The following is a 26,384-nucleotide window of genomic DNA, read 5'->3' as shown; positions in this document are numbered from 1 at the left end:
TATTCGGAAATAAGATTTATAAAGTTTATTTCCAAAAAAAAAAAAACCATTAGACGCGTCTCACTCTTTGACTTTTGATGTGCTCATTCACAACAAGCGAGATGGTGGCTTAGAGTGGTTGGAGAATATTTTGGCATAAGCAGGCTCGACTTTTTGACCATGTCCAGTGATCCATATTAAAAAGGTTCTTTATCAGAGTTATTGAGTGCAATTCCAGGGGATATCAAAGATGCGTACTGGAAAATGTGCAGATCACTTCACTTCATTTATAATAAGAAGGATGATGTGATTCATGCAAAGGAGATGCCTAACGAGATGCTAAACATCGAAGACATAGTTATCAATAATCCCATCATTTTGAATTCATAGATCACGTAGCTAGCATTTCAATAGGGTTTATGGGAATTGTTCCTATCTATCTGTTATCACGCTGAAGTCTTAACCTCATGCCTTCAGCGAATGAAGAATGATTTGAGATTATTAGCATGCACCATATCCATATTGTAAAAGATGAAGTTAAGAAGATAAAAAAATTCATCAGCATTAGTAATTTTACTATCACAATGTAGTGTGATAGGCTCAAAATTGTGTAAACCTATGATTATGCAAGTATATATACAGGTCGTATCAAGTATTAGTGATAAAGAGATTATTGTTTCTATAAGAAGAGTAGTGTAATGATCGATCTCATATGTGTGTGTATCTCAAGGCAGAAGGCAAATGAACTGAAAATGCAGCCATGGTTTTATATTTCAGATACTCGAGCAAATATGGCAGTGTCTGTAACAAGGACAATGTCCAGAATAGAGATTGCCCAAAATAGGATATGGGAGATAGAAATGGCGAAAAGATGAAAACAGAAAGACGAAAACAGAGGGAAATTCAATTAGAGGGAAGATCACATACATCCCATTTGGTAAGAAACATTGAAAATCACGGGTAAGGATTATGATTGTGATGGAAAAAAATTTAGTATGAGGGATTAATTGTCACTTGAAATTGGGTAAATCCATATAGGTAGAATAGGAGAATACCATGAGGGCAATCCTAAATAACAAACAATTCCTTCATATTAAATACTTTTAATGAGTTTTTTTGATCCGGATCTTAATCTTTACTCCTCATTTTTAATATTTCATACGAACTTGGACCATGATTCTTTTGACTCCTTCTATAACCAATCTCGTCCTTATAATGCTGTCTTATCGGACCCATTCTCACCTTGCCATCCTAGCCTTGGCTTGGGCTCTCCTTTGGGCCACAATCTAAGCCCAATCCCAGTCCCTTTAGGATCATAACAACTTGTTATCAACAATTTCTCTGTGGTCACCAACAGATATTGGGTTTAGTAGAAGGGATTTATTTTTCACAATATTATGATTCAAGATTTGAATCCCTATTGAGAAAGGTACTCACATTTAGTACCTAATAATGCCTTGAATAAAATTTCCTCCGATAATAAGATACCTATAGTTGGGGGCAAAAACTCCACTCAAGTCATAATCAATGGTTGGATACGTCTGAGAGTCCAATCTTCTGCAGTTCTTGTTGAATTCATGCTCTCTGGTTTACTCTACCGCACTTTGAATGGAAAATTCCAAATGCACTAAGACGACATGACTTAATTTGGTCCTACCATGAGAGAATAGAAGGCAACCTTTGCTTGATAGACGACCAAGACTTCTGTAATTAAGTACAATTGACCAATTTCCAGAAGTATCTAAATTTTATATTTCATATTTAATTAATATGTTTGATTTATTCAGGCTCTATTTGGCAGAGCGGTAGAAATTCTCTATAAGCACGTTTCACATGAATTGAGACAAAACTCCTCTTACATATTTACCTCGTATTCCGTAAATCACTATTGCAAAGTAGCTTATAAACTACTTATAAGCTATTCCAAACGGGTCCTCATTTCCCGCTAAAAGCTCGAGAGAACTTCTTAGCCAGGTGACCTAACTTTGCGTTGGCTGGGGATCAGTACCTTTCAATAGTCCCTACGAAAATCTTTGCCAATCATAAGCTGACTCCTTCAAATATTCCGATTCATGTGAATTAATTATATTTTCACCATCTGTTTAGATATTCTGTGCAATAGCCAAACCTCTGTGTCTTCCAACTTCTGTTTCTTTCTCCAGGATGCAACTTCATTTCAGCCTCTGCCTTTTGTTTTTTATCGTTTCGATTACCCTATATCGAATTCCAATTTGCTCCTGTGCTGATTATGAGGCATCCTGCAGTTCTTCATTTGATTGTGCAAATCTCAAACACCTTGGCTATCCTTTCTGGGGATCGGAAAGACCAGACTATTGTGGCCACCCAAAATTTGAACTAGATTGCGATGATGGATATGCAGAAATCACCATCAAGTCCGAGAGCTATCGAGTTCTTGAAGTCAGTTATTCTGATTATAGTCTTAGAGTTGTGAGAACTGACTTCTGGAATAATACTTGTCCAACCTATTTGAGGAACAATTCCATAGATCTCACTCTCTTTAATTTTAGTTTGGACTCTCATGACCTGACACTGTACTACGATTGTCCTTCCCCGCCATTTTCTCTCCCGTATATCCGCCCCACTCAGTTTAATTGCAGTATAAATAGTACAAACATAGCTGACTATTTCCTTCTGGCGGTCCGAGATATTGATGGGACCTCTAAAATCGAAGTAACAGGGTCCTGCAGATCTACTATCATTGTTCCAATTTTGGAGTCACAAGCCAGAATTTTAGAGGAAGATTCAAGTGTGGGAAATGTGAAGACTGCTATTGATAATGGCTTTAAATTGGCATGGGAGGCAAATAATACTCTGTGCTCTGGTTGTCGAAACTCTGGTGGGCAATGCGGTTATAACACAAACTCAGGTGAATTCACTTGCTATTGCAAAGACGGAACTGTTCCATCTGCCTGTGGATCAAGTAAGTACCAGTGTTTAGTAATTCATACCAATCTATGAAGTGCACAGATACACAATAAAGAATTGCGACATGACAAAACATGTAATGTTGTGTAATTTGAAGAGTTGTCTCCGCACAAGTCTGTTTTTGACGTACTGGTACTTCATAGATTGAAGTTTCAGCAATTAATGACTTCTGTGAACATAGATTGATGAACATGCCTTGAGTTTCAATGGGTTATTTCAGATAATACTGGCTTATCCATATCTTCGTCAGTCATTGCTTTTAGCCAGGGAGCGATGCCAAAGGGAAAACATAGTTTAGTTTACATATATCTCCATACATAGTTGATTCATATCCCTCAAGAACGATTCCTGACTTCTGCCACAACCGTCTGATTGTGGTTCATCTCCAGGAAAAGCTAGAAAAAGCCGCTTTAGTTTTTTCTCTTCGGTTTACGGGGACACTGGCGCTAATGAGACATGTTCATGCCAAATTACAAATTGGCTTAATTTACTTAATTTTCATACACACCAACTTCATCTTAGAAAATATAAGAAGTCCTGTTTAGAGTATTTGCTGGCGGTAGATAGACATTATTAGGTAAGTGCCAGGCTATCATGGGTTCCTCACATCAGTTTTAAAATATTGGCAACCTACTTTGACCCCAAGTCAACTTACATAATTACATTTTAGGTCTTATTTTCTCATGATTAAACAATTGTCATTTTTCATCTGAGAATGTTCATTCTCAAGTCATCTCCATATAATTCTACTTCTCTCACTCCTTAGGATCTGAAAAACCTTCCAATTTCGATCCCTACGAAGTACACTGTGATAAGATGTAATCTCATTCAGTGTGAAGAATATTTCACTTGCTTTTATTGTGTTAACACTTGGCATATATGCCTTAAATTAAGTAATCTTTTGAAAAAATACCAAAAAAATACTTTTAAAATCAAAATTCCAATGACTTCAAAAATATGTTACTTACTTTTCAAATGTTGTCATTTGTTATTAAAATGAAGTAAATAAATTTGAGTTAAAATTTTGAAATTTGAAGATATTTTGTTGGGATTTTTTATAACTTTTTTGTTTCAGAGTTCTCGCTGTAATTATACTCAATTGTCTTTTTTTTTTTGGGCTTATTCTAAACAACCTGATAACTCCATTTTTTATTTGGAATTATTATATAACTACCTCCAAATTCCAATCCTTAATATAAGAGCCAGTTATAGATTCAATTTGGTCTTAAATATAGTAATTGCACATGATAAGAGGTTTTCATTAAATGGTAATTTTATAATGCACATTATTAATAAGGACATTTTATGAAAAACAACATTCACTTGTTACAAATAACTAACTTAACTAATTTTGTTAATATTTATAAATTAATTATCTAGCTCTTATATTAAGAAGTAGGGTAGTAGTTTCTTGATTTCCAAAGATATCATGCTAGACAAGATGTATTACGAGATGAGTTTGGGTTGCAATGGATGGTAAATACCGAGGATTGCAACACATGCTCTCAATCTGGTGGCCAGTGCGGCTATGATGGACAATTCTCCTGCTTTTGCAAAGATGGACCCCAAAAAACTTCATTCCCTGGTAAAACGTCAGGTATAGAACCATGGATATTGGACATGTCCCTGTGATAAATGTTTGATGCAAAACATAATTTACATCTGTATTTTCTAGTATACATGCCCTGTTATCAAGTATCAACCCTGTTGATTCTTCTTCCCTTTAACACCATACAAGCCAAATAGGACGGGTCTGCTATTGCTTTGCAAGAGAATTAAACTTTTAATGATGTTTTAGAGTGTGCGTGTGTGTGTAGAGAGAGAGTGAGAAAGAGATAGAACACTTCAGCTTCCCGGCAATTTGCCAAAATAAGCCCCCGTTAAGGTTTTCACATTTTCCCTGCTAATAACATTCTTTTTCTTCATTTAAATGTATTTGTTTCACATTCTTTTGTGTCCCTGAAAAGTGCAGATCTTTATAAGATAATTCCACGAGTAAATGTTGTAGCTACGATGGTTTAACAGGATAAGAAACATCTCTGCTACCGCAGAATAAATGTAATGTGATATAATGTGAAATTTGTAATGATTTTCTGCTGATCAAGCAAGTAGTAATTATTTGTTCGAAATCAATGTTCTACTTGCAGGATCAACTGAGAAGCTGGGTTCGCGAGTTTCTACAGGTAATAAACATAGTAACGCTCTCGTTTTGATTGCTCCCATGACTAACATTTCAAAGAATGTTTTACAAATGCAGGCATTTCAACAGGAGTTGGTGGACTTGCTTTAATCTCAATTTTGATTATTTATATTTGCAAGAAGCGTTTCAGAATAGAAAATGGGAAATTATTCATAGAGAGAAGAGCATATCATGATCACAATCTTAAATCCTTCATGAGAAACTATGGCTCTTTGGCACCAAGGCAATATAGTTACTCAGAAGTGAAAAGAATGACAAAATCATTTTCAGACAAATTGGGCGAAGGAGGGTATGGTGTTGTATACAAAGCCAGCCTACCTGATGGTCGTCCAGCGGCAGTTAAAGTAATAAGGGAATCTAAAGGAAGTGGAGAAGAATTTATAAATGAAGTTGCAAGCATCAGCAGAACCTCCCATGCCAACATAGTCACTCTCCTGGGATTTTGTTATGAAAGGAACAAAAGAGTACTAATCTATGAATTCCTATCAAACGGTTCCTTGGATAATTTCATCTATCACAGAGGATCTCAAATGCTTTCTGTACTTGGAGTGGAAGGTATTGTACCAAGTTGCTATTGGCATTGCTCGTGGACTGGAGTACTTGCATCGGGGTTGTAACACAAGAATTTTGCATCTTGATATCAAACCCCAAAACATTCTCTTGGATGAAGAATTTTCCCCAAAAATATCTGATTTTGGATTGGCCAAATTATGTCAAAAGAAAGAGAGTACTGTATCAATACTAGGCACAAGAGGAACAATAGGGTTCATTGCACCAGAAATATTCAGTAGAGCATTTGGTGGTGTTTCTCACAAAGCAGATGTTTATAGCTATGGCATGTTGGTCCTTGAAATGGTTGGAGGAAGGAAGAACTACGACAGTGGAGGATCACAGACCGATGAGCAGTATTTTCCAGATTGGATTTATAAGGATCTTGAACATGGAAAGCATCCGGCTAGTTCTTTAGTAATCACAGAGGAAGATGATGAGGTGGTAAGGAAGATGACTTTAGTGAGTCTATGGTGTGTTCACACAAATCCATCAGATAGACCAGCTATGAGTAAAGTGGTAGAAATGTTAGAAGGACCCCTTCAATCCCTAACGGTTCCTCCAAAGCCATCCCTTGAATATCCTACAAAATCATCAGTAGTTATACAATTGTCAAATGCATCTTCAGAAGACGTGATTTAGACAGTTTCAATAAGCAGTTGACTTGTAGACTCTACCTACTGCTAAAGACAGTTTAACTTTGAATTGTCTTGGAAGATTCATGCATAATTGCCAACTATTGCTTTCCTTTCTGGTAGATAGACATTATTAGGTAAGTGCCAGGCTATCATGGGTTGTTCACATCAGTTTTAAAATATGGGCAACCTTCTTTGACCCCAAGTCAACTTACATAACTACATTTAGGTCCTATTTCCTCATGATTAAACAATTGTCATTTTTCATTTGAGAATATTCATTCTCAAGTCATATCTGTCTAATTCCACTTCTCACTCCTTAGGATCTGAAAACCTTCCAATTCTGATCCCGTGCATATAATTCATACCAATCTACGAAGCACATCGTGATAAGATGTAATCTCATTTAGTGTAAAAGATATTTCACTCACTTTCATTGTGTTAGCACTTGGCATATACGCCTTTAATTAATTTTTGAAAAAATATCAGAAAAATACGTTTAAAATTTCAAAATCCAAAATCAGGAATAACTATAAAAATGTGTTGTCATTTATTTTTCAAATGTTATCATTTGTTATTAAAATGAAGTAAGCAAGATTAAGTTAAAATTTTAAAATTCAAAGATATTTTGTTGGGATTTTTCCTAACCTTTTTGTTTCAAGAGTTATCATATTGTAATTATGCTTAGTAGTAACCTCTCTCTTTGTTTTTTTTTTTGGGGTTTATTCTAAACAACCTAATAACTCCATTTTTTATTTGGAATTATTATATAACTACCTCCAGATTCTGATTCTTAATATAAGAGCTAGTTGTAAATTCAATTTGATCATAAATATAATGATTGTACATGTTAAAGGGTTTTCATTAAATGGTAATTTTATAATGCACATGATTAATAAGGATATTTTATTAAAAACAACACTCATTTATTACAAATAACTAGCCTAACTAATTTTCTTAATATTCACAAATTAATTATCTAAATCTTATATTAAGAAGCAGGATATTAGTTCCTTGATTTCGAAAGATATCATGATAGACTCTCCTTAGCCCTATGGGTCTACATGTAAACGATTATGTCCGTCACTTGTAAATTCCAAAATCACTCTGTCAATTTAAGGCTGAACAGAGTTCTAATTGCAGGATGAACTGAGAAGCTGGGTTGGCGACTTGCTATAGGTAATAAAGAGAGCAACTTCGATTTTAATAGCTTCCGCAATCAATATTTCAAAGATTTTAAGAAGTTATGCTCTACAAATGCAGTCATTTCAGCAGGTGTAGGTGGACTTGCTCTAATCTCGATTTTGATGATTTATATATTCAAAGCGAGAAGAGCAAATCATGATCACAATCTTCAATCCTTCATGAGAAACTGGGGCTCTCTGGCACCAAAGAAATACAGTTATTCAGAAGTGAAAAGAATGACAAAATCATTTTCAAACAAATTGGGCGAAGGAGGGTATGGTGTTGTATACAAAGCAAGCCTACCTGATGGTCGTCCTGTCGCAGTTAAAGTAACAAGGGAATCTAAAGGAAGTGGAGGAGAACTTATAAATGAAGTTGCAAGTATCAGCAGAACCTCCCATATCAACATAGTCACTCTCCTGGGATTTTGTTATGAAAGGAACAAAAGAGTGTTAATCTATGAATACCTGTCAAACGGTTCCTTGGATAATTTCATCTATCAAAGAGGATCTCCAAATGCTTTCTGTACTTTGCAGTGGAAGGTATTGTACCAGGTTGCTATTGGCATTGCTCGTGGGCTTGAGTACTTGCATCGGGGTTGTAACACAAGAATTTTGCATCTTGATATCAAACCCCAAAACATTCTCTTGGATGAAGAATTTTCCCCAAAAATATCTGATTTTGGATTGGCTAAATTATGTCAAAAGAAAGAGAGTACTGTATCAATACTAGGCACAAGAGGAACAATAGGGTTCATTACACCAGAAATATTCAGTAGAGCATTTGGTGGTATTTCTCACAAAGCAGATGTTTATAGATATGGAATGTTGGTCCTTGAAATGGTTGGAGGAAGGAAGAACTATGACAGTGGAGGATCACAGACCGATGAGCTGTATTTTCCAGATTGGATTTATAAGGATCTTGAACATGGAAAGCATCCGGCTAGTTCTTTAGTAATCACAGAGGAAGATGATGAGGTGGTAAGGAAGATGACTTTAGTGAGTCTATGGTGTGTTCAAACAAATCCATCAGATAGACCACCTATGAGTAAAGTGGTAGAAATGTTAGGAGGACCCCTTCAATCCTTAACAGTTCCTCGAAAGCCATCCCTTGAATATCCTACAAAATCACCCGTTATACAATTGTCAAATGGATCATCCGAAGAAATGATTCAAACAAATTCAATAATCAGATAGCGCATATACTCTACGAACTGCTGAGGACAATTCAACTTTGAATTGTATTGGTAGAATTCATAGATAATTTCCATCAACTGCTTCCCTTTCTATTTGTTCATAAATATAAGCAGCATTGTCTAAATGACTTCCAACTGTTCTATTTTTCGTCTTGAAAACTTTTGCAGCTAACTCGCTAATATATACTTGGTCAATTAATGATTCAAGTTGCATTTTCTATGTTCCGTCCTTTCACTCATTAGTCCTACATCTGCTTTCGTATGCAGGATGCCTTCAAATATAAATCCCTTTTTCTTTTTCTTTTTTTTGGTGACTAAATCCCTTTTTCTAAAGACACTGCCTCCTTATTATATTAAGGCGATAGCAGGCCAAACTATGGTTTGGGAAAAAAACAACCCAAACAGGCACAAATTATCTGAAACCATGGTTTTGGGAGAAGTGAATTCATTCTACTTTTGGTTCAAATTGGAGAGTATGATTGTACTTATTAGAGTAAATATCAACAATAATATGACTTTAACACCCCTTAATTAATTTTTTATAAACATATTTAATCTTATATCTTATAAATAAATATACACATATTAATTATTTATTAATTACATTATCTTGTGTATTATTAATTATGTTGGTAAAAAATATATTATTAATAATTTTATTCCTTCAAATTAAAATATATCATACAATCTATGTTTTATGTAATTATCATATTAACTTATTTTTTTTAATAATTTGTACATGTAAAAAGTATTTATCATAACAACTACCCAAACACTCTCGCTTTTCAGAATTACTTTTTTACAAAATCTATTCTTCACAAAATCTATTTTTTTTCAGAATCTATTCTCCAAAAGTTATTCTCCAAACCATAATTTGGTTTCATCCAAACACTCCCTAAGAGTATCTAGTTAGAGTAATAAAAGAAGTACATGTACAAGTATTTATTGAATTTAGATACTTTATATCAAAATCTAGACGCTTTAAATACAATCATGACCTTCAGGCTTAGTACGGATGCTGAGAATTGTCGTACAAATCTGAGGGCTATTGATCCTCGTGTAAATGTTGACCCCTAACTCTTGGATCAGTCACCTACAATATTTAATAATAACATTTTCTGTGTAATAAATAAAATATTCTAAATCAGAATTCCTAGTCTTTATGATGTAATATGCAGACCAATTTTTTTTTAAAAAATTATTTGGTGATTTAACAATAGATGCGGTTAGATAGTTCGATTATTAAATTTTTCCTCAAAAAATTCTATTGCTTAGACTTTAATAGTATATTTGAGCAATGGGTTCTATCACAGTTGATTCCAGATATTGTAAATTTTCCTCTTTGTAGGACTCAAACAGTGATTAATTCGAGATACTTACTCGCAAAAATATGCTATACATTGATGCTTGTAGAAGTTTTCCTATTTCTTGTCCCCCAAAATTTGCAGACAAATTAAACATCTAGAGGGGTGGTGCAACCCTTGTACCCTTGTGAGAGTGGTGGTGGGACAATATAATGCAATCTAGAGCTTCACCCAGAATTCATTAAACATCGAAAGAAATTTGTGCGGACAATTAGCAACTCTGAAGCCACTGCAATTAAGGTTCACGCATGCACTTTAAAAAAAAAAAAAAAGATGATCATACAAGATTTCAGAATGAAATCCTCTAACAGATTTTTCACCTAGTTTGCGTGTTCCATTTGCTCTGTCTTTGAGCAGGTCCTTGAAAGTCACCTAGGAAACTTCTATTCAACCGTATATTTTTATTTCTTTTGAATTCGAAAATCCAAGATCATTGTGTGCATGACGCAATATATATGCTAAAACATGCTTCTTTCTTCCATCCAAATTGGCTACTGGGTACGAATTACGAGAAACTATCCACGGCTTCAAGCTACATATCAAAAAGACAAAATTCTAATTCATTAGCTTATAAAGCGCAGCTTCATCATCTTGTGTTTAATATAAAAATTAAATAACTAAATTGATAAGATTAAAAAAATTAGTTAAAATTACGTTATTTGTAACAAAATGTATGTTGACTCTTCTAAATCACATTCTTTAAACATGCGTATTAGAACTGTCTCTTGATAAAAAATTTTGTAATAAATAAGGATATGTTAGAGAAAAATTATAAGTTTGAGAGACAACATCAATGGAAGTCTTATATTTAGAATTAAATCTAACTTTTTATTTAGCTTTTTTATTAAAGACCGGAACCAGTATATTCTTTTCAGGATTCATAGTTTAATCCCACCATAAAACCACTCCTTAAATCCATTCTCCATGCTCTTTCTTTTGGTTCCTTTGTTGATATCTGCCGGATAATGATCGGTATGCAGAGTGTTCAAGTAGCTCTTTTAGCTGCGGAAGCATACAAAAACTCACTTATCCCTTTTGGGGAGGAGAAAGAGCAAATCATTGTGGTCTTCCTGATTTCCGGCTCACTTGCGAAGCCAATATCCCAATATTACAATACGGTCCCTCAAATATCAGCTTCTTCAATTGGACTGGACTTCACAGACTCTTATAGTGGCTAGGGATGATCATTTTGACACTATTTGTACAACTGATTACAAAAACAACATATTTGATCAAATCAAACGGCCTTAAGGCTGTGCCTCTTTCCAATGCCGTTTAATGCCTCAGCCTGGGTTGTATTTATGTTGTTGCAGAAGTGCTATTATTATGCTGATATAAGAAGCAAACCTTGGTCAAGCTGCAGCTGCTAAACTGTCTTAATCAAAACCTAGTCCATCGCTTCTAATACGAAAAGAAATATGGATAAATTACCAGAGAAACACTCTATAAAGCCTGGATTAATGAAGTGGATAAATAAATGGCCTTAGAATTTTGGACATGGCCAAGTATGCAATAAGTAAAACCTTTGAATCTTATGCAACAGTGAGAGTTTGACTTTCGTTGGTTAGGAAATTGACCTGAAAGCAAGTGATAAACCGTTAAGAGTTTACCAGGTCAAATTTCCATTCCCTCCCTTGCCATCATAAATCATTCCTTATGGTTGAATATGTCACTCACTTTCACCCAAACAGGAATTCTTCTCTCTCTCTGCAATTCATTTCTTCGTCAATGTCTTCCTTCTTCACCTCCCGGTTTCTTCTTTCATGTATAACCCTTTCATTATTCCTTCAGAGTCCTTCGTATTCGATCACGTACGGTAATTATACAGCTTGCAGTACTCTATACAATTGCGGGAACATTAAAAACGTTGGGTTTCCTTTCTGGGGACAGGGCCGTCCAGAAGGTTGTGGCTATCCTGAATTGTATCTCCATTGTTCCGCAGGTTCGACCTTCATAACTATCCGAAGTGTCTCATACCTGGTTTTGAATGCCGATCCCGACCAACATATTATGACAATCGCTAGATTCGACTACGGCCAAAACTTATGCCCAAATCAGCTTCTCAACACAAGCCTTGACCCTCAGTTGTTTGAAAACGTGCCTGAAACAAAAAATCTCACCCTTTTTTATGGTTGTCCGCCGTCAATCCCTTTAGTAAACCCCCTACGATTTATTTGTCCCAAAGATTGGTTTGATCATTCATATGGCTATGTACTGCCGGATAACGTTCCTGAAATTTCTGTGTTGTGCTCTACAAGCGTGGTTGTTCCTGTTAAAGCTCCTACATCATTGGCTGATCTCCGGGTTTTAAGCATAGTGCAAAGGATGCTTAATGATGGATTTGAGATAAAATGGATAGCTGGAATTGTAGAGTGTGATGAGTGTCAGAAAAGAGGGGGAGTCTGTGGCTATGATTGGGCTTCCAATAAGACTACCTGCTATAACAGAAGAGGCAACTCAACGCCTCAGCATCAGGGAACTTCAGGTACGTAACATGATGCAACTGCGTTTTTTTTTTTTTTTGGGTAACTGATGAATCTTTCCCTTTTCCTATCTGCTATATTTGAGTTTTTATTAAATCCATGAATAATTGCAAATAAATCTTTCATTTCTGATATGTTATTATCTGTAAATAGTAGTATCTTTTTTTTCCCCTCTTTGTAACAAGGCAAAATGTTATAACGAAAGTAAAATGAGAGCTCTACAAAGTAGAAAAAGAAACAAGACAATGAGTAAGCCAAAAAAAGAGGGAATTGCTTAAAGTTCAGTTTTGTTTCTCACATGGCTGATACTCACTAGCTACAGGGTCTTTCTATCTTCGCTTTCTTTTGAATTGTGGACTTAGTTTTCTGTTAAAAAAAAAAAAGGAATTGTGGACTCAGTTTTGGTATATTTTAATGAGTTAAGGCGTAAATATTTCCCAAAACTTTTCACTTACGAGCTTTGGGTGCCCAGAAGCTTTTTTGGACACATTTGTTTGGGAAGTTTAAAATCATAATAATGTTATCCCTTACTATTAAAAATATTAATAGTCAATATCACTATTTTGATAGTCAACATTAACTTTTGAATGGTATGGGCCAATATTACTATAATTTTAAATTTTCAAGACAAAATGTATCCAAAAAAGCTTTTGGGTGACCCATGCTCTTGAGTAACACTTTAACCCCATTTTAATTTCCACGTCATTTTTCTGCTACTCTTGCTTTGTTCAATCCCCAAGCAAAGTCTCTGACTATTTTAGTCTGTTGTCATTATCATGTTTCCATCATAATTTTTAATTTATTGGATTACATGCATTTTGTATACAATCTATCAACTTTGCCCCTTTTTACTGACTTATTGTCTAGATAAGGCATACGGATTAAAATATTGTTACAATGCTATCAACGAATTAGTCCTCGTTACTCTTTCAATAGAATATTGCTAACAAAGTTTGTTTCTTTCATCACAATCATCCTTCTTTAAGCTTCATTTAATTTACTTTCTCAACATTTCTGGAATTCTTGGCAAAGTCACCAGTGGGGGTTAACCCCATCTGGTTGCATGAATCATATATGTGGTACATAGAATCCTTGTGCAAAAGAATGGAGAAGCCAATAAAAATTTTCCAAAATGCTAATTTTGTATAGCAGTATATGGGAATGCTCAATCCGGCCCTATGCTATTCCACAGTTTCCTTTTCTTTTTGTATATTTAATTAGTCAGTTAAGACTCTGTCCAAATTATTTGTTTAATAAAAGTAAAAGTCAATCTAGTTTAATTTGTTTATGTGCATGATGCAAAGTGTGTGGCTTGCATTATCTATCCGAATTGGCAGTTTGATTAAAATTCAGAGGAAACTTCAAAATAATGTGGACTTTTTCTTCGTTTTCAGAGCCATACATATCTGCATGCTAGATGAAAATGACGAAATTCTAATTCATTATACAACGCGGCTTCATCAATCTCATCTCATATTCTTTTCACGCTGCATCTCGTTCTTCTCAATTATCTCATAGTTTGTTTCCAACATGAAACCACCCCTCAATCCATCCTCTATGTTCTTCCTTTTGGTTCCTTTGTTGATCTCTGTCAATATTCCAACATCTCTTGGTGCGGATGATGATCAGTATACAAACTGTTCAAGTAGCTCTTTTATCTGCGGAAGCGTCCAAAACCTCACTTATCCATTTTGGGGAGGAGAAAGAGCAAATTCTTGTGGTCTTCCTGATTTCAACCTCACTTGCGAAGCCAATATCCCAAAAATTACCATACGGTCCCTCAAATACCAGATTCTTCATTTGGAATGGACTACGCAGACTCTTGTAGTGGCTAGGGATGATTATTTTGACACTATATATCTGTCAAACTGATTACAAAAACAACACATTTGATCAAACACCGTTCAAGTATGTAGATGATGGGCTTACTAATGTGAACTTTGTCTACGATTGTCCTAGTTCTCCTCCCTTTCTGTCAAATAGTCAAGATACAAACTGCAAGGGAGCCGACGATGATACAAATATAACAGTCTACTACCTTCCCGGACCATGGTATTTCAGTGATTGCGAAAGTGTTATTATGCCATATATGAAGCGAACTTTGGTCGAGTTCAAGCTGCTATACAAGATGTATTACGAGATGAGTTTGGGTTGCAATGGATGGTAAATACCGAGGATTGCAACAATGCTCTCAATCTGGTGGCCAGTGCGGCTATGATGGACAATTCTCCTGCTTTTGCAAAGATGGACCCCAAAAAACTTCATGTCCTGGTAAAACGTCAGGTATAGAACCATGGATATGGGACATGTCCCTGTGATAAATGTTTGATGCAGAACATAATTTATATCTGCATTTTCTAGTATACATGCCCTGTTATCAAGTATCAACCCTGTTGATTCTTCTTCCTTTTAACACCATACAAGCCAAATACGACGGGTCTGCTATTGCTTTGCAAGAGAATTAAACTTTTAATGATGTTTTAGAGCGTGCGTGTGTGTGTAGAGAGAGAGTGAGAAAGAGATAGAACACTTCAGCTTCCCGGCAATTTGCCAGAATCAAGACCCCGTTAAGGTTTTCACATTTTCCCTGCTAATAACATTCTTTTTCTTCATTTAAATGTATTTGTTTCACATTCTTGTGTGTCTCTGAAAAGTGCACATCTTTATAAGATAATTCCACGACTAAATGTTGTAGCTACGATGGTTTAACAGGATAAGAAACATCTCTGCTACCGCAGAATAAATGTAATGTGATATAATGTGAAATTTGTAATGATTTTCTGCTGATCAAGCAAGTAGTAATTATTTGTTCGAAATCAATGTTCTACTTGCAGGATCAACTGAGAAGCTGGGTTTGCGAGTTGCTATAGGTAACAAACATAGTAACGCTCTCGTTTTGATTGCTCCCACGACTAACATTTCAAAAAGATTTTAAGTTATTATGTTTTACAAATGCAGGCATTTCAACAGGAGTTGGTGGACTTGCTCTAATCTCAATTTTGATTATTTATATTTGCAAGAAGCGTTTCAGAATAGAAAATGGGAAATTATTCATAGAGAGAAGAGCATATCATGATCACAATCTTAAATCCTTCATGAGAAACTATGGCTCTTTGGCACCAAGGCAATATAGTTACTCAGAAGTGAAAAGAATGACAAAATCATTTTCAGACAAATTGGGCGAAGGAGGGTATGGTGTTGTATACAAAGCCAGCCTACCTGATGGTCGTCCAGTGGCAATTAAAGTAATAAGGGAATCTAAAGGAAGTGGAGAAGAATTTATAAATGAAGTTGCAAGCATCAGCAGAACCTCCCATGTCAACATAGTCACTCTCCTGGGATTTTGTTATGAAAGGAACAAAAGAGTACTAATCTATGAATACCTGTCAAACTGTTCCTTGGATAATTTCATCTATCAAAGAGGATCTCCAAATGCTTTCTGTACTTTGGAGTGGAAGGTATTGTACCAAGTTGCTATTGGCATTGCTCGTGGACTGGAGTACTTGCATAGGGGTTGTAACACGAGAATTTTGCATCTTGATATCAAACCCCAAAACATTCTCTTAGATGAAGAATTCTCAAAAATATCTGAGATTGGCTCCAAAAATATCTGATTTTGGATTGGCTAAATTATGTCAAAAGAAGGAGAGTATTGTGTCAATACTAGGCACAAGAGGAACAATAGGGTTCATTGCACCAGAAATATTCTGTAGAGCATTTGGTGGTGTTTCCCACAAAGCAGATGTTTATAGCTATGGCATGTTGGTCCTTGAAATGGTTGGAGGAAGGAAGAACTACGACAGTGGAGGATCACAAACTGATGAGCAGTATTTTCCAGATTGGATTTATAAGGATCTTGAACATGGTAAGCATCCAGCTAGTTCTTTAGTAATCACAGAGGAAGATGATGAAGTGGTAAGGAAGATGACTTTAGTGAGTCTATGGTGTGTCCAAACAAATCCATCAGATAGACCAGCTATGAGTAAAGTGGTAGAAATGTTAGAAGGACCCCTTCAATCCTTAACGGTTCCTCCAAAGCCATCCCTTGAATATCCTACCAAATCATCAGTAGTTATACAATTGTCAAATGCATCTTCCGAAGACATGATTCATACAGTTTCAATAAGCAGTTGACTTGTATACTCTACCTAGTGCCAAAGACAATTTAACTTCGAATTGTCTCGGAAGATTCATGGATAATTGCCAACTATTGCTTTCCTTTCTGTTTGTTCATACAAATATGAGGGTCAATGACCCTTGAATAAACATGGATACAAATATTTCAAAATTTTACGCATGCGCAATTAATCCAAGCTAAGGCGCCTGAAGGACGATCCGGTGGAATTTTTCAGTGTTGTTGCTTGTCCATGATGAAGCAAAAGTCAAACCCGCTCAGCTAGTTGAAATTGAAAATGTTATATATTTTGACTGGTGCATATAACGGGTATTGACAAATTTTTTTCACATAAAAGACAAAATGATATTTAAAATATTATAATACAGAGATAGTGAGAGAGCAAGCAAGGGCTGAAATTAGAAAACCTATTGGCAATACGTACGTTGTACTCATGACCTGACACTGTACTACGATTGTCCTTCCCCTCCGTTTTCTCTCCCGTATATCCGCCCCACTCAGTTTAATTGCAGTATAAATAGTACCGAAATAGTTGACTATTTCCTTCTGGAGGTCCGAGATATTGATGGGAACTCTGAAATCGAAGAAACATGGGCCTGCAGATCTACCATCATTGTTCCAATTTTGGAGTCACAAGCCAGAATTTTAGAGGAAGATTCAAGTGTGGAAAATATGAAGACTGCTATTGATAAAGGCTTTAAATTGGTATGGCAGGCAAATCATTCTCCGTGCTCTGATTGTCGAAACTCTGGTGGGCAATGCGGTTATAACACAAGCTCAAGTGAATTCATTTGCTATTGCAAACACGGACCTGTTCCATCTGCATGTAGACCAAGTAAGTACCAGTGTTCTAGTAATTCATATAAAGAATCGCTACACGACAAAACATGTAATGTTGTGTAATTTGAAGAGTTGTCTCCGCACAGGTCTGTTTTTGACGTACTGGTACTGCACAGATTGAAGTTTCAGCAATTAATGACTTCTGTGAACATAGATTGATGAACATGCCTTGAGTTTCAATGGGTTATTTCAGATAATACTGGCTTATTCATATCCTCGCCAGTTATTGCTTTTAGATAGTTACAGACTTTGCCCACATGTCCCCTGCTCTTTTCTGCAGATAGGACCTTGATAGCCTTTAGCCAGGAAGCCATGCCAAAGGGAAAACATAGTTTAGTTTATATATAACTCCATGCATAGTTTATTCATATTCCTCAAGAACGATTCCTGACTTCTGCAACAACCATCTGATTGTGGTTCATCTCCAGGAAAAGCTAGAAAAAACCGCTTTGGTTTTTCTCTTCGGTTTACGTGGACACTGGCACTAATGAGACATGTTTATGCCAAATTACAATGAAACGCAACCTACATGTTTCTCCTTGATTGGCTTAATTTACTTAATTTTCATACACACCAACTTCATCTGGGAAAATATAAGAAGTCCTGTTTAGAGTATTTGCTGGCGGTAGATAGACATTATTAGGTAAGTGCCAGGCTTCATGGGTTGTTCACATCAGTTTTAAAATATGGACAACCTTCTTTGACTCCAAGTCAACTTGCACAACTACATTTAGGTCATATTTCCTCATGATTAAACAATTGTCATTTTTCATTTGAGAATATTCATTCTCAAGTCATGTCGGTCTATTTCCACTTCTCACTCCTTAGGATCTGAAAACCTTCTAATTCCGATCCCATGCATATAATTTATACCAATCTACGAAGCACATCGTGATAAGATGTAATCTCATTTAGTGTAAAGGATATTTCACTCACTTTCATTGTGTTAGCACTTGGCATATATGCCTTTAATTAATTTTTGAAAAAATATCAGAAAAATACCTTTAAAATTTCAAAATCTAAAATCAGGAATAACTACAAAAATGTGTTGTCATTTATTTTTCAAATGTTATCATTTGTTATTAAAATGAAATAAACAAGATTAAGTTAAAATTTTGAAATTCAAAGATATTTTGTTGGGATTTTTTCTAACCTTTTTGTTTCAAGAGTTATCATATTGTAATTATGCTCAGTTGTAACCTCTCCCTCTGTTTTTTTTTTTTTGGATTTATTCTAAACAACCTGATAACTCCATTTTTTATTTGGAATTATTATATAACTACCTCCAGGTTCTGATTCTTAATATAAGAACTAGTTGTAAATTCAATTTGATCATAAATATAATGATTGTACATGTTAAAGGGTTTTCATTAAATAGTAATTTTATAATGCACATGATTAATAAGGATATTTTATAAAAAACAACACTCATTTATTACAAATAACTAGCCTAACTAATTTTCTTAATATTCACAAATTAATTATCTAAATCTTATATTAAGAAGTAGGATATTAGTTTCTTGATTTCAAAAGATATCATGATAGACTCTCCTTAGCCCTATCGGCCTACATATAAATGATTATGTCCGTCACTTGTAAATTCCAAAATCACTCTGTCAATTTAAGGCTGAACAGAGTTCTAATTGCAGGATCAACTGAGAAGCTGGGTTGGCGACTTGCTATAGGTAATAAAGACAGCAACTTTGATTTTAATAGCTTCCGCAATTAATATTTCAAAGATTTTAAGAAGTTATGTTCTACAAATGCAGCCATTTCAGCAGGTGTAGGTGGACTTGCTCTAATCTCGATTTTGATGATTTATATATTCAAAGCGAGAAGAGCAAATCATGATTACAATCTTCAATCCTTCATGAGAAACTGGGGCTCTCTGGCACCAAAGAAATACAGTTATTCAGAAGTGAAAAGAATGACAAAATCATTTTCAAACAAATTGGGCGAAGGAGGGTATGGTATTGTATACAAAGCAAGCCTACCGGATGGTCGTCCTGTCGCAGTTAAAGTAATAAAGGAATCTAAAGGAAGTGGAGGAGAATTTATAAATGAAGTTGCAAGTATCAGCAGAACCTCCCATATCAACATAGTCACTCTCCTGGGATTTTGTTATGAAAGGAACAAGAGTGTTAATCTATGAATACCTGTCAAACGGTTCCTTGGATAATTTCATCTATCAAAGAGGATCTCCAAATGCTTTCTGTACCTTGCAGTGGAAGGTATTGTACCGGGTTGCTATTGGCATTGCTCGTGGGCTTGAGTACTTGCATCGGGGTAACACGAGAATTTTGCACCTTGATATCAAACCCCAGAACATTCTCTTGGATGAAGAATTTTCCCCAAAAATATCTGATTTTGGATTGGCTAAATTATGTCAAAAGAAAGAGAGTACTGTATCAATACTAGGCACAAGAGGAACAATAGGGTTCATTGCACCAGAAATATCCAGTAGAGCAGTTGGTGGTGTTTCTCACAAAGCAGATGTTTATAGCTATGGCATGTTGGTCCTTGAAATGGTCGGAGGAAGGAAGAACTATGACAGTGGAGGATCACAAACCCGTGAGCTGTATTTTCCAGATTGGATTTATAAGGATCTTGAACATGGTAAGCATCCAGCTAGTTCTTTAGTAATCACAAGAGGAAGATGATGAGGTGGTAACGAAGATGACTTTAGTGAGTCTATGGTGTGTTCAAACAAATCCATCAGATAGACCAGCTATGAGTAAAGTGGTAGAAATGTTAGGAGGACCCCTTCAATCCTTAACAGTTCCTCCAAAGCCAACCCTTGAATATCCCACAAAATCACCTGTTATACAATTGTCAAATGGATCATCCGAAGAAATGATTCAAACAAATTGAATAAGCAGATAGCGCATATACCCTACGAACTGCTGAGGACAATTCAACTTTGAATTGTATTGGTAGAATTCATAGATAATTTCCATCAACTGCTTCCCTTTCTATTTGTTCATAAATATAAGCAGCATTGTCTAAATGATTTCCAACTGTTCTATTTTTCCTTTTGAAAATTTTTGCAGCTAACTCGCTAATATATACTTAGTCAATTAATTATTGAAGTTGCATTTTCTATGTTCTGTCCTTTACTCATGAGTCCTATATCTGCTTTCGTATGTAGGATGCCTTCAAATATAAACCCCTTTTTCTAAAGACACTGCATCCTTATTATATTAGAGTATCTAGTTAGAGTAACAAAAGAAGTACATGTACAAGTATTTATTGAATTTAGATACTTTATATCAAATCTAGACGCTTTAAATACAATCATGACATTCAGGCTTAGCATGGATGCTGAGAATTGTCGTACAAATATGAGGGCTATTGATCCTCGTGTAAATGTTTGACCCCTAACTCTTGGATCAGTCACCTACAATATTTAATAATAATATTTTCTGTGTAATAAATAAAATATTTTAAATCAGAATTCCAAGTCTTTATGATGTAATATGCAGACTAAATTTTAAAAAAAAATTATTTAGTGATTTAACAATAGATGCGGTTAGATATTTCGATTAGTAATTTTTTCCTCAAAAAATTCTGTTGCTTAGACTTACACTCTGGCTAGATTTTTCATCTCTTAATAGTATATTTGAGCAGTGGATTCTATCACAGTTGATTCCAGATATCGAATTTTTCCTCTTTGTAGGACTCAAACAGTGATTAATTCAAGATACTCACTCGCAAAAATATGCTATACACTAATGCTTGGGAGAAATTTTCCTATTTCTTGTCCCCCAGAATTTGCAGACAAATTAAGAGCAAACCAGTGGGATGTGTATATTTGTATATTAATTTTCTTTATGCCTCTGCTCAACTTCCTTTCTCTGCTGGAGATCTGCCTGCAAAATTCAAGTTGAAGTCAAGTTTTCTTGTCAAACAGAAGGAACAACTAAACATATTTATGATTTATTAATTTTGTTAACATGATCTAATTTCAAGCAAAAACAGAAAACCTTGTATTTACCAGTTTGAGCTTCAAATCTGCGATTCTCTGCTGTCTTTGATGTGCAAAAAACTTCAATGACTGAGAATAATAAGTAAATCAGACCCACAGGGAGAAGTGAATACAAGCAGAAGCAAATACATAGAAAGAAATGTTTACAGTTGTCTCTAGAAACTAGGAGAATGCCAGAAGCACAAGGGAAAAAATCACTTACTCCAATTCTCTGCATTTCAATAGATCTACGCAATGCTTCTCTTTTCGTTAGAAGATTTTTTGTCCCCTTTTCTGAAGGCCGTCTATAGTTTTTTCCACGGTAAATAATTATTGCATGGCCTTCTTTTAATTTATCAACAGAAACTAGAACCCCACCACTTTCTGCCTCGAGAGATGTTGCTGTGTTGATGACCTGCCCAAACACTCTCTGCATTGTAATGATCTTTACTACTTCTCTGTGCTTCCAGTGCTGATGTATGCCCTCCAATACACCATCAAAGATCCCACGCCTGCCTGCAGTCACCGTTTAATAGAATTTCTAAGGGCCAGAAAAAATAAAAACGAAGATATTTCCAACAATAAAAGACTTCATGGAGAAGCTGTAACAAAAACTGCATCAGTAACTGTACTTTGCAATTGTAGCCACATCAGGATATGCCCCTTTGGATGTTTCAATCGAGGGCTGCTGGCTCACAAGCAAGTGAAATAATATATATTTGTCTTTATTTGTCTTCATATAACCCATTTGACAAAAAGCAGACTTTGATATATATAATCGCTACTCTGGATTAGATTGGGAAAAAAAAAAAAAAAAAAAAACAGCAGAGAGGGGAAGAGCAGCCTATAAAGGAAACAAAATGTGAGAAGTACAATTTATTTACCAAGCACTAAGCAACTGCGCATCTTCAGTCCTATCTTCTGGAAACATTGTCTCTCTTCCTCTGTCATTATTTCCAGGTCTGAGTCCTTCTCAGAAGGTGTAAAAGCAGCATTTAACTTTGATAATTCCTTTGTTGAGTTCTCTATTTTCTTATTAAGCTGCAGAGTCGACAAAGATAGTTCACAAAATATTTGTATAATTCCAACTTAAAATGAAAAAGATGATAGGTCGTGTCATACTATGAATAGTTGGCGCTTTCCCCTTTTCAATTCCCTCTCCAATCTGACTATTTCAGCTTCCAGTTGAACATTTACATCTTCATGGACGTTTTTGGCATACCAAATCGTTCTTTGGATTTTCTTGAACTCTGATAAGGTACCACTTGTACTAGTGTTCTGCTGTGGTTCATCAATTGGTGAAAAAGCCTCAACTGCTTTCAGCCGTGAAACTTCTTCGTGAAGTTGACAGCCGTTAAGCTCTTCTTCTCTCTTTTCCACCAAAGCTGTAACTCTTCTAGGAAGGAAGTCCTTGCCCCTATAAAGTATTATATAAAACTTATTACGCAGCAACAGGGTTCCTCCTGTAAGACGCTGCATTGCAGATAACAATGTTAAGAAAACTTGTTCCAACATACATGAACCAGAACCAACACATTGAACATGCATACGAGCTACGGAGGAGAATTTTACAGCTGGACAAGAAGAAATTTTAGCTTGGCTTTCAGGTACAAGATTCAAAATGAAACCATTATATGCCCAACCATGATTGGCTTTGATATTCACATTCCAGTCTCATAAATTGCCCAACAGCACGTGAGAAGGCTAATTTGCAAGTGAGGACAGCGAAAGTGTCAAGCTCTACCTTGAAGGTTGGTGAGAATAATTCATTCAATTCAATCCAAAGAGTCAATCTTTAATATACAGAAGGACAGAACGACTAAAACTTGGAATGTCTTGGTCACAGATGCAGATCACAAAAAAACTTCTATGCAACTTACCTTCAGCTCATTGGCCATTTTTTCATTGTCAGTATTAAGAACTCCGTACTTCACAGCAATTTTTGCTATAAGGCTCTTTTCCCACAACTTCAAAATTGCAGAAGCCAAGCCCTGTAGTCTTCTGTTCCTACCTTCATAAAATAGAGAAGCATTATTCATTAACCTTATTCATGCAATGATAAGCAAGAAAGGAGGTACCCCACATACACTTCTGGCTAGGCTTCGGATCAATTAATAACCAACCAATTAAAAGAACAATTTATAACCAACCAATCAAAATTTTCTTTCAATAAAAATATTGATTAGATTCACTGTTCTTTCCCCAGCAGAAGCAGTTAGATACTGTTACATGGACTCCTTCACCTTGCCATGTATAAGTAACTTAATTTCCATTAAGGTTTTCAATTTGTAACAGTATCTAATTTCCATTTAATTAAGTTTTTAACTAAGGTTTTCAATTTGTAACTGAGTTTATTCAGGTGTGAATTTGAAATGACACGAAAAGTCATAGATTTAGAACTAGAAACAAACTTAAGTAACTAATTCTTATGCAGTGAAGTGAAATGAATATATCTCAGGCCAAAAAAAAAAAGGCATGAATATATCTTTGTATTTGATCTCCATATAGCAACAAACTCAAAAATTAATCTGGCTGGATGGCTCCTGAATCTGATGCTTCTAAACACAATACATGATGATGTCCTATGCACTAAAAAATAAATTTACTAACTTGGAAAAATTAGGTTACTAAAGAATTGATCTACTTAAATTTACTTTTAAGCTTTTCAGAATGTATATACACATGATATTAACAAATTACTAGCTTATACAACAGATATCCACATATAAAACAAACCGATGCAAACACCAAAAATATGAATATGTGTAGGTGGCCGTGCCTGTGCTAATACAAAGTGACTCTATAGCCTGTGGCCTGTAACGCAATACTTCTCTAGAGAATAACATATTCTGGCCTGAAGTCTGAACAAGAAAGAGGTAGCTAACTCATGAATTTCTAATTTATAACGTCAAACAAAACCCGTGGCCTTTTCCGCAAGGTTTCTGCTGGGGGGGAAAAAAACGACAATAGCTGAGGAGAATTACATTCAAATTTCGAACTAGGGTATGCTAGTATACTATGAGGCATTACTATTATTAACTATCATAGGGTTGAAACAGAATTCCATAAGAGATATGGGCAGACAACAAGTAATGCACAAAAATAAAACTACCCCAGAATAAAAAGATAAGACATTTCTTCTTTAAGCTAGGTCATACTAGTAAATGTCCCGCATAGATTGCATAAAATCGTCAAATCCAGAAAGAAAGAGAAAATGTTACATATTATCATTTCTCAGCTTAAAAAAATAGGGGGGAAAAAAAGAGCCTAGAATGCAAACAAATAAAGAAATAATAAAAGTAAGCGGATAGATTACATCAGCGGGAGAGTACCAAGAACAAAATGGACCGGCAAAGGGTGAGCAAGCCTCCTCAAGTACGTAAGTTCATTATCCGTCAGTTTTGAATTAGCATAAGGTGGAGAAAGCCTAAATGGAGGCTCAAATCCAGGAACCACTTCTGGAAGTAAGTCACCATCTACTGGGAGTGGCTTGTGCATCCACCAATCAATGAAGCGGGGTCCTAAGCCATCCAGTAACCTATCAGTTTCCCTCTCATACAAGGATCCAGTCACAGTTTGGCAATTCACATCTTCTTCGTTATGGATATCAGTTACTGCAAAGTCTCCACTACCAGCTTTCCACCTCAACATGTCATGAGCACCACTTTGATGGAAGTCAAACTCGTAAAGATTGTCCTTGGTTTCTGACTGCAACAAATTGATTCCGTGATGGTTTGCGTTTTGTCTGTGATAGTATCTTGTATAAATCTTTCCTGAAACTTTAGGAGTGATCTGATGATTTTGGCCTCGGTAAATGACAAGCGTATCTTTCTTACTCCCGACAACCAAGCCTCCAGTCTTAAACTATTCACATAGGAAATAAGGACAAACACATCGGATAAGTAAACTAGAAACAGATGTATGATCTACAAGTCAAAGGAATATATGACATGATATCGTTTCTCGCCATTAGACATCTCGGATTAGTTCAATTTTGTCTTTCACCTCTAAAACTCAGTTAAATAAATCAGGTTACTATTGTAAGATTTTAAAGACGAGGAATTACCCTGACGATTCCCATCTCCGCAGTTCATTCAAGGTACGCAGCACATATTGATCCTTAAATTCAGTTCAATATGGCAGCATGTTCACATAGAACTAAAACATATTTTAAAAACCAACTTTTGAAACGTATCGCTTCGAAAATGCAAATAGAGAACATTATTCACAAGCCTAACCTCGACAATTTCTCGAGCTCTATCCATATTCCGGCACAATGGGATATCAAATTTAACCATGGCAAGCTCACTTCTAGTCCAAATGCGTTTAATTTCATCAACAACAGCTTGAGTAACACCAGCTTTCTTAACCTTCACCCAAGTTCTCATTCTAGCAGCATCAGTTCTTAATCTCCTTAGCAATGCCTTATCAAGAGTCAAATCCGCAGTAGTCACGGCCTTCTCCTTTTTCGTCCTCCGAAACTGAATAATCTCATCTTTCTCCCATGGCATCCTACCCCGAGTTCCGAAATCGCCCGTCTTTTTCGAATTGTTCTAAAGTATCCTCAATTTCAGCTTTGCGCAGGACCCATCTGCGTATCAGTTGAGTAATTCTGACCCTTCTGAAGTTTTTCAATGCCTTGGACAATTTTCTTCATAGCCTTCTTCCCTCTGACGCCACTTTCTTCGCAGTCAAAGCCTTGTCAGATTGTTTTCCACCTCGCTTTATTGAATATCTTCTTGGCATTGGGCTTAGAAAGGTCAAGAACTTCATGAGGCTCAAGAAGCAGAGGACCCTTCATCCACGGAGGCGGGGGCTTTGATGGGAGCACCAGGATGGGACTTAGACTCAGGCGAGACAGGGGAATTCGGGTTCTCTGCCGAGGCAATTGGGAAAAGGCTGAAAGGGT

The 26,384-nt window shown here is 35.7% G+C and overlaps 1 protein-coding gene and 2 pseudogenes across 1 annotated transcript; 2 read left to right on the top strand and 1 right to left on the bottom strand.

Annotated features, from left to right (window-relative positions):
• The first annotated feature begins 2,058 nt into the window (after window positions 1-2,058).
• LOC114736355 (LEAF RUST 10 DISEASE-RESISTANCE LOCUS RECEPTOR-LIKE PROTEIN KINASE-like 2.1) lies at window positions 2,059-20,862 on the top strand (annotated as a pseudogene).
• On the top strand, window positions 4,375-16,670 carry LOC114736357 (LEAF RUST 10 DISEASE-RESISTANCE LOCUS RECEPTOR-LIKE PROTEIN KINASE-like 2.1; annotated as a pseudogene).
• On the bottom strand, window positions 20,246-25,986 carry LOC114736359 (chloroplastic group IIA intron splicing facilitator CRS1, chloroplastic-like). Its single transcript, XM_028924143.1, has 9 exons — window positions 25,714-25,986; window positions 24,808-25,339; window positions 23,356-23,486; window positions 22,598-22,948; window positions 22,360-22,516; window positions 21,699-21,991; window positions 21,506-21,565; window positions 21,220-21,380; window positions 20,246-20,329 (listed from the first exon to the last, which is right to left on the bottom strand). Exons 1-8 carry the CDS (start codon window positions 25,984-25,986, stop codon window positions 21,330-21,332), a joined length of 1,848 nt encoding a protein of 615 aa, XP_028779976.1. The 3' UTR covers window positions 20,246-20,329; window positions 21,220-21,329.
• Between the last annotated feature and the right edge of the window lie 398 nt (window positions 25,987-26,384).

This window comes from Neltuma alba, unplaced genomic scaffold (assembly GCF_004799145.2).
Source record: "Neltuma alba isolate B1F8T4 unplaced genomic scaffold, ASM479914v2 tig00013330_pilon, whole genome shotgun sequence".
NCBI classification, from domain to species: domain Eukaryota; kingdom Viridiplantae; phylum Streptophyta; class Magnoliopsida; order Fabales; family Fabaceae; genus Neltuma; species Neltuma alba.
This window is presented reverse-complemented; position numbering and strand designations above follow the sequence as displayed.

Coding starts and splice junctions, on each gene's coding strand:
- LOC114736359 (XM_028924143.1), bottom strand. CDS start 25,986: ATGCCATGGGAGAAAGATGAGATTATTCAGTTTCGGAGGACGAAAAAG. Junction 22,949..23,355: donor AAATGGCCAATGAGCTGAAG/GTAAGTTGCATA, acceptor TCTGCAATGCAG/CGTCTTACAGGAGGAACCCT. Junction 21,566..21,698: donor TTGAAATGCAGAGAATTGGA/GTAAGTGATTTT, acceptor TATTATTCTCAG/TCATTGAAGTTTTTTGCACA.